We start from the raw sequence: 14,528 nt of genomic DNA, 5'->3' as shown, positions 1-14,528 counted from the left end.
TTACTAAGCCATTTCCCTTGTGATGACCACTGGCTGGGCCCCACAAAGTAGGTGATCTTAGGTTTTGCTATCCTTGTGGGGACATTTGGTCCCCACAATGTAGTATAAATATGTACACACACACACACACACACACATTAAACATCATGATGTGTGTAATTAATTTCACTTGTAGGATGGAGGTTTGTCTAACTAGGTGTCTTGCAAAAATGTAAATAGAAATGTTCATTGATTAAACTTTGAATGAACATTGATCTCTGAAATTGAAACAATGATTTTGCTTATTAATTTTAACACAGATTCAAGGGTCACATTTTAAATAGTCTGAAAATCTCTATAAATATAAAATATACTAATTAATAAAATATACTGATATTAAAATATACTAACTAAACTAAAACTTAATTAAATTGTGTCGTGTGTATGTTTGTTGGGTCAGACATGGGATAGATTACAATACTGTAAGAAGTATTAAGCTAAATTAAGATAAATTATACTTTGAAAGTGTTGAGAAGCTTAAATTAAACTTAAAGCAGAAATCAATATTACACTATTAAGCATATAATTGAGGAAGAGTTTCATATCTGTTATGGATGCCTCTTCAACTTTGAAATTAACAAGCATTATTCATTTTGTTTCTATATGAGAACTCAATGTTGAATTAATGACCATTGTTATTTGGGAAGTTTCCAGCAACAAGTAATTTTTCTGTCCTCACTGAAAGTGAAAATGCCACACAAAGAGGCAAATGGGATCATGTTTTATGTTTAGTATGTAGCTATGAGAATCAGGATTTTGGACAAATGATATTTCACTATGAACAGGATGACCCAGCACGACGAGACAGAATTAGACAACAAGTGATATAAATGTCTTGCCGAAATCAGTTAGGACAAAAAAATAAATAAAAATAAATTACAGTAACTTTGAAGAGATTTGGTTAATTGCTAAACGTTTTATTAACATTTTACATCTAGGCATAGTGTCAGTGTGTATTAGACATGCTCAGCACAGAGCATGTGCTGGGTTACCCTGAGCAGCTGTTCACCCGGGAACATTAGTACAGCACTAAAAGCTACCTGCTGCATCTATGAACCTCTGTGCCTCTGATTCATTGTCCTCTGCTCTCACCTGCCACCTCTCTCTCACATACACGCGCCCTCATAAAGTGAGAGAGAGCTCATTATGGCAGGCTTTTCTCATGTGAATAAAGGATTATTAGTGTGTGTCAACTGCTCATGGGACCAGCAGAGGAAAAAACATGAAAGGAAGATGAGAAAAAAGAGAAATGCAAAGGGACTACTGTATCACTTACTGTATCACTTACTGTATTACTGTATCACTGTACTGTACTTTAGGCAGCTTTACTGAGCCCCCCTAAGAACCTATTTTTTTAGGTTTAATTTTTAAACGACTAATAAACTATGTAGTTGACATGAAATTTTAGCTTGTATTATTATATATGCAAGTTCATGGCATTAAAGGAAATTACATTTGTACTTTTTTATTATTTAATTTGTCACCCCATATTTTTAAAGGCTTAAATATTATTCAAATGGTTGTAACATTCCAGAGGTATTTTATTCCCATTATTAAGACATGATCCAAATCAACCAGCTCCAAGGGGAATCACAACATCACAAACTTTGATGTTTAACAAAAAAGTATTTGAAAATTGGATGAAAAAACAAAGGCACAAGATGTCATTAATGAGGTAATTAACTACAATCCAAAAAAACATTGCAGATTATGTATCTCAATACAGCTGACAAAAAAATATAAAACTATTGGTCAGAGTTGTTCATTATAAGTGTAGAAACAATATATTTTATATTTATTGCAAAATATACAGATATATACAAATATATAAGTAGTTTGAGAGTGTAGTAAGACCGACACGGTTACGTCATTCACAGAGCTTCAAGGGAGTGGGTGGTCACTGCAGAGCTTGTTTGGTGCGCTTTGTTGGCAGCGATTCTCTGATTGGTGGATCTTTCTCTTTTGGATCATGGGTAGTGTAGTTCTTCACCAGAGAATTCCACTATTAAACACTATTAAAAAATAAAGTTAAAAATATAGCTGCAAGCAGCGATGACTGGCCCAAGCACCATGGGTCCATTTTCACCCGGTGGCTTTCGGAAAACAATTCAAGGTGGACACATGCATTTGACATCTGACATTATTCTAAACAATTCTGAAGCAACTAAGATATCAAATATCCCTTGACAATTTTTACATCAGCAGTGTCTTGACATTATTTTAAAGAATTCTGAAGCAATTCACGTAAACAAGAGGGCTATTTCAAAGTCTGTTAAAAGAAGCATACTTCCTGCTGCCAGTTGGTGGCACTATGACCGTGATCCATAATAGCCGCATCCATGTAATCAGCCCCCATTACCAAACATACAGCTGAATTTTCATGAAAATCACACAATGCACACAGAAGATATAAGGCACTTCATGTTTCCGTTTTTTGCCATAAATGTATTGCTTCGCCATGGAGACACCGTTCAAAATATCTGTTCGCAATTTAGCATCTACAATGTCTTGGCATGATGTTGCACAAATTTGGTGCCAGTCACATGAATCCCTAAGGATGAGTATTTAAAAGTTCAGAGCCTGCGATTTTCAGAAAATCCAAAATGGCCGAATTCCTGTTGGGCAGAGCTAATGACTAAGTATGAAAGTTGTTCAGCTTGATGAGAACTATATATGTACCAATTTTGGTGACTATTTTGTTCTCTATTTACAAACACACATATACACACACACCAAACACTGTCATGTACTCCATCTGTGTCTTTCTCCTTGTTTCTCCCCCTCAGACTGGTTCTGACAGTTAGTCCTGTTACTTAAATGCTCTGCGGTCTTTCTGTCCCCTCGGCACTCTCTGGACAAACCAGAGATCATTCAACCCTCTGTCTGCCCCTGCCTTCCTCTGTCTCTCTCTAACTATCTATGCTCCCTCTCTCCGCTCCATTGCCTTAATGGACTGTCATGTCAATGATGGACGATGCTTTTCTAATTAGGTTTTCAAGTTCAACCCAGAACTTATTTGGGTTGTGTGAGAGAGAGGGATGAGGAGAGAAAGAAAGAGAGAGAATGAGAGAGATAAAGGGGTACTGCAGGTGAAATCAAAAAGGAAGGCAAAAATGCTAAACAACAAAAAAAGTGAGAAGAAAATAATCAAGGGTTTTTGTGTAAAAAACAAAACAAAGAAAAAACTCAAAAGTAACTGATGAGTTATAGGAAATCAAGAAAAAGAAATGTTAACAGGAATCGAGAACAAGTTCATGAAAAATTTATTCAACTCCATGAGTTCCCTGTAGTTCCCGGAGTTCCCATCACAATACTGTGTTTAAAGCTTTCTTTCTCTACAGGGGCCTGCAGAATCCAAGGGACAGAGAATCAATGCAAAATGGGTTTAAAGTCTACTGGTTAAAAAGATGAGAGACAGACACCTAGGCTGTTCTTATCTATAATGACTCTTATCTTACTTAAGACAATCAGTGAATCGATTAGTCCATAAAACATAATGTAAGTTTAATTGGAATCAAGGGTTCAGCTATTGTCCCATTGTGATGATTGTGACTTTGACCCTTGGATAAAGTAGTTTGAACATCCTGTCTATACATCCTTAGTTTAGACAAGAAAAATAAAGTAAACTTGGTGAGAATTGGGCAATGATAGTTTAGTAGTTCAGTGGTCTAAGAATTCGGTTACAGCTGTGTTCCTTCAGCTTTCATATTGGTAGATGTATCTGTCATACTTCAACAGGTGATGGCAGAAAACAGGCATTTGCGGGAGGCACAGACCTTGACTGTTTAGTAAGGATTGTGAAAGCTCTTACCCGGCCATTAGCAGTGGACTGAGACTAAACTCAATGTGGGTTAAGGTCAACCGCCACATAAGGTCACCTTCTGGGAAACACAACAAAGGGAAGAAACACAGGGTCCTTCCTGGACATATGACACTATCCATTTTCTCATGGAATTCTACAGGGGATTTGCTAAAACACCATGATCTCTGACCTTTTACTTGGGATAATTCTGCCTGAGTACACTGAATACAGTCAGTTCAATATCCTCTACATGACATTTATATAGAAACACCTAGGAGCCCATGTAACCATCACACCTTCTCAACAAGCACACGAAAAAATTGCAAGATTTTTTTGTTTTTTCTCTACATATATACACAAAAAAACCATCTCATACTGCTATAGCCTCATCGGTGGAGATCCCTAAAGGGAGATCTACTAAAAAAGTCTTTAATAGTGGGTATGTGTACATGGGCAGTTTTAATCGAGCTGCCTCTGGTTTTTGTGCATAATCGAATAGCTGAAGGAAGGATGTCAGCTGAGATAGTGATGTAGATGTTTTCTGGTTGACCTTTTGTGTCATAGCAGGGTGTTGAAGAAGTCAGCTAACTAGCTTCTCAACAGCGAGACACACAACAGGCACAACAGCATGGAAAACTTTACAGCCATGTGCATTTCTTACATTCTTTACACATTGATTTTGGTGCAGATCAGATGTAAGTTACCGTATGTTATCCGTGATGTCCAAAGGCATAAGATGACGCAATTTGCTCCTGGATTATTCTAACTGTATGAGCTCTGCTTTGTTTCACTTAGTGCCTTTAATTTAAAAGGACATTATAAACTCAGTGTAAAGTGTAATACGTTTAAAACTGAGGAAGGATGTCGTGAATAAATAGACAATTAAGAAAATATATGGCTTGCCTTTATTTTCCTAGCGATTGCTGGTATTTTTATTGGTCTGTTGAATGGTTATGCATATGTACCTGTCATTTGCTTCAGGCTGCATATTAAAAATCATGCTTTTTGCCTCTTTCTATGAATGGAACCCCCATGAGATCAGTAAAAGAAGCTGTTATAACCACTCAATGATAATATAAAGTAATACAAAATATATGCAGTAGATAATGTGTCATTTATATAATTTGTATAACTTATAACTTTACATTCTGCATTCATGGTGCTAATGATAATGCTTGCATGCTAACCTTGGCCATAGTTTGCACCTGTTATGCTCTTTTATTGTATTGTATGATTGAATTTATTGTATTGTATGATTGAATTTGTATGAAAAAGTTATTTTTTTACTCTTTTTTTTTTTTTTTTTTTTTTTTTTTTTTAAAGAAAGACATATGATGCTACTACAAAGATGGGTGATGCGTTTACATGTATGATATGAGTGTTACTATTGCAGACAGATAAGAGGGTTAGTCAAAGGGCAGAATACAGACAAAAGAATAATAATTAGAGGCACATCAATATGTCACAGGTGTGAATAGGATACAGAATGATGATCTGTCTAAAATTGAACATTTCTAGCATTCGCCATGTGTCCCTGCATTCCAGACAGGATAAATCAGCCTCCGAAGGGCACTTCGAAGGGAGAACAATCATAGTAGCCACACTGTAAGATTTCTTCAAACTGAATTTCCAATAAAAATGACTTAAAGTTGCATGGCACTTCTGTTTTTCGGAGCATGCACATAACGCTGAGACCTATTGTGGACTGATTGACATGTTTACATGCTGGATGGAGCCGAGCTACTGCACATTTGCATGATCTAGGTCTGTTACATCATGATGGCCCGCAGATGGCCGCCTCGGTGTGGAGCGCTTCTATTGTTTTGTTGTTTTTGTGTGTTTGTCCTGTGTTTAGTAATCTTTTTCCAGTCAGTTTTACCAGAGACAAACTGCTGAACATTTGACAGCATATACCAGACAGTCTTTTCCCAGTTTTTGAATATTCAGACATTTTGCTGGATATTTTAGCTTTAGCTTTGCTGTTCAAGAGACACAGGCGAGGGAGACAAGCAAGCGCGCTGGTCAAACTCCGTCGGCGCAGCTTTCGAACAGCCCTGCCGAGCATTCATCTTGCGAATCTCCGCTGTCTTCCTAACAAAACGGACGAACTACATCTCCTCACCCACACAAACAAGGATTTTTCAACCTCTGCTGCCTTTTGATTCACAGAAACCTGGCTGAGTGAAGCCATTCCGGACAGCGCGTTACATCTGCCGGGCTTTTAGCTGTTCAGAGTGGATCGCATCGCGGAGTTAACGGGGAAAACGAGAGGTGGTGGAACATGCTTTTACATCAATGAAAGTTGGTGTACAGATGTAACAACATTAAAGAGGATGTGCTGTCCTAATTTGGAAGCGCTCTTTATTAACTGTAAGCCTTTCTACTCGCCGCTTTTTGAACTGCTGCCTTCTGGCCGACGCTTCAGAGCTCTGAGCACCAGAACCGTCAGGCACAGGAACAGTTTTTTCCCTCAGGCTATCCATCTCATGAACAGTTAAACTGCCCCACTGAGCAATAACTATGTGCAATACACAGTTTAGTCAGTTTAGTCATTTGCACTGTACATAACAGATTTGTATTTGCACTGTACATAACAGATAACAGATTTGTATTAGATTGCACTATGTATGTGTATGTGTATGTATGTATGTATGTATGTGTCTGTGTGTGTATATAAGTATGTGTATAATTATTTTTATTTTTTATTATTATCTTTGTCTTGCTGCTGTTTTTGTATTGTTTTTGTATTGTTGTACACTGGAAGCTCCTGTCACCAAGACAAATTTCTTGTATGTGTAAGCATACTTGGCAATAAAGCTCAAATTATTGCTTTAGTCCGACTGAAATCGAACTTTTAGAGAGCATGTAAATGCATTCACAAAGAACAGATTCAAGTTGGAGCCATGAGGTACAGTAGCATGCATGCTCGTGAGGTGTTTGGGCCCTAGAGCTCCTGATTTGCAGATCCAATTCTTCTCCTCTTTCTCACATTTTCTCCATATTTTCTGTCTATTTCTAATATCCTATCAAAGGCATACACTCCACCTGCAAAAACAGATTCAAAATAAATAAAAGGTCTACATTTTATTGCAAAATTAAATGTAAAATGTTATTGTAAAATTTTAACCATGGTGAAATGTACATTTAATATTTTATTTGATGGTTCAAAAATCATTTGAATGTTGTTTGATGAGTTATATTATATTTGTATACTAATTTTTCCAGTGCTCCACCTACCTTCACAGTGAGTTCCCTTCTTCACTTCTGTTTTTGTACATTTATCATGCTTTCAATCTTTTTCATCTTCCTAGAAGTTTGTTTTTCTGAAGGCTGTTTTGCATGCTTAAATTCTGCTTTTTCATTCACTCTAATAAGGCCTTGATGCTAACAATCATATTAATTATGTTTCCTGTTCCTAATTTATATAAATTGACACAGTATATTCTGTCTATCTCTCATTTACAGTTTTTGAAACTGTAGATCCCTAACAAAGTGGCTTAAAAACAAACATCCTTCTTTAAAGAAGAAAATAGCCTAATGTTTCTGTAATTTTTGCCTGGTTATTCTCCTTGTAACTGCAGTAAAATTCATTTTTCAGGTTATATTGTTAAAAATGATATACAGGTCTGGTATGTTTATGTCATAATTTCTAGAGAGATCACCTCCATGTGTGCGGAAACTACTTGAGGAGAACAGGCTAATTAGTTATCACAGATTTCTGTCATTCGTCCCCTTTAAACACCTGCTCACTTCATTTCATGTGTCGCTCTGTTTTACTGAATATAGATTTTGTTTGAATGGACACAGTCTGTATCTCCTAGCTAACACCCAAACACAAATAACAAACAGAAAACACAACTCCACGCTAGCCTCCAGTTTCTACAAACAAAATTAATGAGGGATCTAACAAATAGGGCAGAGAGAGAGAGAGAGAGAGAGAGAGAGAGAGAGAGAGAGAGAGAGAGAGAGAGAGAGAGAGAGAGAGAGAGAGAGAGAGAGAGTCTTATGTAACTCTTTACCCCTTGGAGAGGAAGAAGGAGAATAGGGCCATCTTACACAGAGAGAGTATTGACACAGCACACAGATAAATGAGACCCTCAGAGCTAACCTGTTACAGGATACACACACATCACTATTACTGCTTCCTCCACACATTCACACACTCTCTCTTTCCCTCACTCTTCTCTTCCCCTAAAGCACAACACATAAATACACATATCTGCATTCATTCTTGTCCTTATCTACCTTTCTCTCTCTCTCTCTCTGTCTCTATCTCTCTCGCACACACACATACACACACACACACAGCTCAAGTCTCCTCCCTTTGACCATTCCTATCACCATTATAATAACTAGGTAAATACACACAGGGTATGTTTGTAATTGCATACTACCTGCTATTTGTTTAAAATAAGTTATATGCAGTAAATGTTTGCTGTGTACATGAATACTGTGTACAGTTCAAACATTTTCTGTATGTCAATGGGAAGCCCCATTTAGATAGCTGGGTGAACGTGTTTATGCACGGATGGTACTACTCAAATTAACGTGGACAGATAAATTACATGGCTGCATGTGGGGGTAATTGACATGACATTTTACATTAATTGTCAAACATAAAAAGTATTAAAGTGTTTTAAAATACATGTTTATATTATTAATCAAATAAATTCCAATCAATGTTCACACATTTCCATGTTATATTTTGAGCTGATCGTCAATATGCTCATATGATGGGATTGTCTAGGACACGTTCAAAATGTACCACATGTTGTTCACTAGGATTTCTTTCCTAACTTTACATGTTTATATGTCACTGTGTACAAGCCAGCAACGTGTAATAAATGAACTCAGTCAGGCTGTAATTACACACGTAACAATGCTTAACAGGGTTTAACGAGTATGCTAATGAACAGGAAATTACTAATGAGCAAGAGAAAGTGGAATGTGGTGTTTGTTGTCACACTGATCTAAGCAGACACACACATGCATGCACGCACAGACACACAGACACACACACACAAACACTGTCAATGTCAAATTCTACTAAGCAGCATTAGCCTGTTATATCTTTCGGTTACACCATATACCTTTACTTATGTGTGTACAGATCCTCAGACCCAGATGATGGACAATATACAGGGAAATGGCTGCTGTCAGCCAAATGAATCTAAATGTCTATTTCATTATCCAGAATAATTTGATATGTGCTTAAACACACCCTTACCTCAAGTAAAGGTCAAACCATTTTTGCAAAGCTGACCAAAATTATAAGTTGGAATGTTAAAATTCCTCTGAAATTGAAAAGTACCCCAAAAAATCCAGAAGTAAAAAATTGGGATATATTTGGTGATATTCTGACAGCAAACAGAATACATTACTTTACAGTAAAGACTGATTAATCAGTAAGTAAGAAATCAAAATTGCTGAAAAATCAGCCATTTCAAATATTCCATTATTAAGCATGGAATAATCAAATAATTTCTACAGTAAAGTATTAGTGAATGATAGACACTGTTTGACTAAATTAATTAATTAGTTCAGCTTCGTTGGCTGGCTGATACTGAGTAAAATCCTGCTAATTTCATCAACCATACAGTGAAGTGGTTGATACTGACTAAAATCCTGCTAAATTTATCAACCATACAGTGAAGATAAACATAGCTGACATATGCTGATATGGGATCAGGTTTAGCTATTACAGCTATGATCTACAGTAAATGACTTTGTACACAAAACAATTGCTTATTTGAGTTTAGCTTGAAAGGTTTGAAGAAATGAATGTAAAATGCTCAATCTGGATGCCTCAGTAGAAAGGCTGACAAGATCTGTTTTAATGGAAGCTTCTAGAAATTGGTCAGCAATGCTGATGTGATTTGTTCTGATGGCAGTGCATTAAACCTTTGCAATCCATGAGCAGCAACACTGTGTTTAGTCTACATATATATATATATATAAGTTGTTCTGTGGGGCCTAGGCCATAGACCAGTGTCAGAAAAATATATAGTTACTAAGTTACTGCTGGGCCCAACTGTGGCTGAAAGTGCATTCTCAGACCTTCCTAGAGTATGCTCTGGTTGTTATGATGACACAGACTCTCATTTTCCAAGACAACAGGCAGCCTCACAGTTTAACAGTCCACTTTACACTCGGGATCTCACATGGGTCAAAGGAGAAAGGTCACCTGACATGCATACATGACATACATACAGAATTGTCTGGGGTGGGAAGCGCAGGTAAGACACGTACAATTTTGCTAAACCTTTTACCAGTAAATTTTGTTGTTGAGTCTCATTCTTTCAAAAGATGCAAATGGGAAGCTATGAGGCCAGCTTTGAAATGTGACTAAGAATATTGTAACACTACCAAAACAAACACTGCCAAATTTAAGGTTTTCAGAAATATGTTATAATTTTAGAAAAATTTAAATATCATTTGTGTGCAAGTGGGTGTGGGTGGGAGTGTTTGTGCTATCTGTGGGTGTATGCGTGCAAACTATGGGTTTATTGTATGTTAATGAACTGATCTCATTTGTATTGGTATTCTTCCAGCTGTTGTCATAGAGTGATTTTTACGTCACTGCAAAAGGGGCTGGTGGAAGAAGTTGAAGAGGCTAAAATGTTTGGTTTTGGTATGATTTTTTTGACCACTTCGTTGTTTTGATTATATTTTCATTTTGTTTGAAGAGAAATTTAAATTTATAAACTTTTGGGTTTCATTTTTTCGTGTTTCAATAAATGAATGTAATTTTTCAAAATCAAAATCTACTGTTAGAAATGAAGTGCGTTCCGATATAATCACTGTTAATACTAGCCATGATTTGCGTGTCAGTAGATGAAAATGATTAATAATACTTACATTCTCTATCATTTAATGGACCGTAAATCCAAATCCTGACGAGAACCACATTTTCCATGTGTATAAAAGGAGCGCGTCACTGTCATAGCAACATGCCTGACATTCAACAAGGATGCAGTTAATGCACAAAAGAATGTAGGTTAATGTTCCTATTCTTTTAATTAATTGCATACAGTCAACCAACTTCTCATTAATGTGCTGTCTTTGTTTATATTTCTGGTGCTTGACAGGAAATGGACTATATAATAGGATGCAGAAGGTGCTGGAAAAGTACCTCAGAATTAAATTGCACTTGACCCAGCCCATTAGTGCTTGGCGCGTGCAATTTCGCCAAACCCACTTGTGCCTAGACTTAGCACATGCTTGCACGAAAATAGCAAAACTTCATGGCTATGCCCATTGACTTTGCCTGTATGACTTAAGTCATAGCGCTGTGATTAGAACTCTTAAAATAGGGCCCGATATGTGTATAGGATGTACAGTATATACTAATAGGACATACTGTACCTATTGTATGTATGAGACCTATGCATGCTCAACAATTCCGCTGTTCTCATTTTATCACAATGCAATGCTGTCACAATTAACAAGGCTGTGTGAAGGGTCAAGGTTCAGTTTTGCACTCAGTGCATTCACGACTGACCTCTACACCAAATCGCTCTTATTCACAGAAAACATACAGAGAACAAAATTATTAAGGAAGGATCTACTTCAATATCTTAAATCAAGTATATTAATTAACAGCGTTTAGGCTTTCACTTTGTAGACTAAATACGGCCTTGTGTACCACAGTAGTCTTACATCATTTTGCCCTTTCAGGAATATAAACATTAGCCCAAACTGACATTGATATTGTACACACGCTGCACTAGTCATAGCATGCCAAGTATTGATGGGATGCTGAGCCACGACCAACTGTCCCCTGGATCAATATGCATTGCAGCCATAACTATAGAATGTGCGTGTCTGAATGTGTGTGCACGGGTATTGAGCCATTCACTTTGTATAAATCTATTCTGCGTTTCCACTTCTGACTACAGCAACTAAGGAAAGAATTGTTCTCCTCTACTGGCATGAAACTATGCATTGCTTGCAACAACTGTTCCAAAAACCGAAATCTGTTGTAAAAATAAATAAATAAATAAAAATAATAAGTATTGTATTGTGCAGAAACACTGTAAGAATTATACTGAATGTGTCTTTTTTCTCTCACACCACTAAAATCCTACCTTGGCTCGGATCTGACCGGAGGTGGACACTTTTCGGATGAGTTTGTGCGAGGTCTCCTCGGGTTCCCCGTCGCTGTCCGATGATTCGTCACCGGCCTCGGCTTGAGGGTCCGGAGAGGTTAGGGACTCCCGAGGCTCCCGGACATAGAGGACATTTGGATTGAACTTCGAGGCCATGACTGATTCTCACAGCGCTCGTCTCCTTTTTGCCAAGTCAGCCCTGAAAAAGCAAACGCATTGCTCAGAACAGGGTAACAGTATTGATTACCAAGGAGACTTCTGCTTTCGTTTCCAGCCAGAGCTCTATGAACTAAACCGTTGACGGCAAATTCAGTTCCTCTGTGTCGCGGCCAAAAAGGAGCCAGCACACAAACTAAAAGACGGACATAGAGCCACATTCTGGTTAACGGCAACTGGCGATTATTTGTCCATTGCACAATAGGAATATACAGACAGTGAAGCACATTAGCGCGTTTAGAATCAATACAAACCGATCTGGCATAATCTACAGATGGTCGCTGTCAGTGCTGTGAGAGATAGATGAACTCGCTGACTGTTGCGCGTGCATTCAGAGACAGCCGCGCATTGGTTGTGCTTACAACCATACATTTGGCGACATAATTATCACTTTTCTCGCTTAAAATTGACTCGGCTCTTGACCCCATGAGGTCTTCAAAAATCTTGAATTAACATGTCTCCGTGTACAGGAAATACGATGCGTTCTACCCAGACCCGCAGTTTATAGATCTTCTGTAATAAACATTAAACTACCTGTTATGATGTCGCGCGGCGGCATGTCTATGTGTTCATCCGTTACAGTGAAAAGGAACCAGTTGATTTGCAGACAATAAAGAGACGTTCTAGATATTAGCGGTAGCCTATTTACAAGCAGGCGCCAAATGGGCTTTTGGATTTGGGGAGATTATATTTGCAGAGGCTGACTCAGTAGCACCAACTGTGTGTCTTTCCAACCCAAAACAGCAGCGTTATAGGCAGCATTCGCATGAATGTAGGCTATGTAACACTCTCTCATAGAATTTGACATTGCAATTTCATGCGAGCAGAGTTCTCCGGTTTCCTCATTTAAAGACATCTATTAATTGTATTATTCATGTAATGCTTGCGGCTTCCTAAAGCGGCGCGCGGCCATCACTTTCAGAATTGACAAATAAGACTGTCACGCTCCCGCACCATTCCCTCTGCGGCGGCTGAACCGAGCAAGGCAAATGTGGACATGGATGTAGTGTTTTACCTCTATGTCGCGGTGTCTGGCTCCCGTTGACACTCGTGTGAGTGTTCTTGTTGCTCTCTGGTTCTCGCGGCAGCGCGGTTAGATAGTGTCAAATCTGCTTCGGTCGCGCACATACACGCATGTACGCATAGCATCGGACAAGCATCGAATGGGAGGGGTAGACTACAGCGCGAGAGCGTCTTGATGTCTTTGGTAACTTATACTGTATATAAGACATATTTGAAAGTCTTATCGTTTTGTTGCTGTTGTCTAGTTGCCTATGCAGATAGAACTGTGATATACTGTACAATGCAAATGGATCAGTACTTCCTCCATTAAAAGCTTGAAGGGTGTTAGATGAAAAAGGATTGGGAATGTTTGTAACGGAATGTGTGACTTGTTGCTCCATGTTGAGCTGATTGACAGAGTGGTGACCATTCACGATGTCAGACTCCGATTTGGTAATCAGCACCACGGCGCGCGCTCAAAAAAAAAAAAAAAAAAGAAAAAAAAGAAAAAAGGAAAGTCCGATCTGTAGCCTACCTACCATTTTCAACGACAAAAGGCATATTTAAGTCATATGACTTTCTCATTCTTCCTCCCTCTCCATCTTTATATGAGTTCCTCCGACGCACTATCCGTGACTGCCCAAAGGCATCTCATGCCATTTAACACCCACTCTCAGCTCAAACAAGCATGGAATATACGCAATAAAAATGCGTGAATTTCCCCAAGCTGTCACAGATGTTTAAAGTAGTCCACACTGTAAAACATTTCCATATTTTTACTGATTAAAGAATGTAAAAATGCTACAGTACAAAATTGTTAATTGGTTATCGGGTAGCTACCTTAACATATACTAAGATAAAGAATAATAATATATTTATCAAGACAATACGTTTAACTTTACAGTAAAATATTGTAAAAAATAAAATAAAATAAAAAAGTGTAAAACGTATAATTTTACAGCACAAGGGTAAAATTATATTACATTTTACAACAGAATACATGTACTTTTTACAGTAAACTATTGTTTCTGATTAACACTTTTTACTGATTCACACAATTGACACAGAAAAGCAAAACATATATTCACAGAATCAACATTTAACACCCATTATTCCCTTTCCCCTTCCCAATCCCCAACCCCACCCTGACCCTCAACAAATATCCCCGTGGTCACACTTGAGTACACACACACACACACACACACACACACACACACACAAAGAGGGAAAATATATATATAAAATAAATAATCACACACATTTAAAACTACACTTCTGTCTCCACTGCCCCTTCCCGAGAGCCCTCCAAAAGGCCAAGTAGCACCCCATTTTTTATTAAATATATCTAAGTTGCCTAGCCT

The 14,528-nt window shown here is 37.8% G+C and overlaps 1 protein-coding gene across 1 annotated transcript in view; it reads right to left on the bottom strand.

Annotated features, from left to right (window-relative positions):
- si:dkey-172j4.3 (diacylglycerol kinase delta) overlaps positions 1 to 13,335 on the bottom strand; it is a 121,808-nt gene extending 108,473 nt beyond the window's left edge. The window contains exons 1-2 of the mRNA XM_051722763.1: positions 13,181 to 13,335; positions 11,929 to 12,148 (exon numbers count right to left, since the gene is read on the bottom strand). Of these exons, the coding sequence (XP_051578723.1) occupies positions 11,929 to 12,105 (177 nt within the window). The 5' untranslated portion in view covers positions 12,106 to 12,148; positions 13,181 to 13,335. The remainder of the gene's footprint in view (positions 1 to 11,928; positions 12,149 to 13,180) is intronic.
- Between the last annotated feature and the right edge of the window lie 1,193 nt (positions 13,336 to 14,528).

Source organism: Myxocyprinus asiaticus, chromosome 2, assembly GCF_019703515.2.
Source record: "Myxocyprinus asiaticus isolate MX2 ecotype Aquarium Trade chromosome 2, UBuf_Myxa_2, whole genome shotgun sequence".
NCBI classification, from domain to species: domain Eukaryota; kingdom Metazoa; phylum Chordata; class Actinopteri; order Cypriniformes; family Catostomidae; genus Myxocyprinus; species Myxocyprinus asiaticus.
This window is presented reverse-complemented; position numbering and strand designations above follow the sequence as displayed.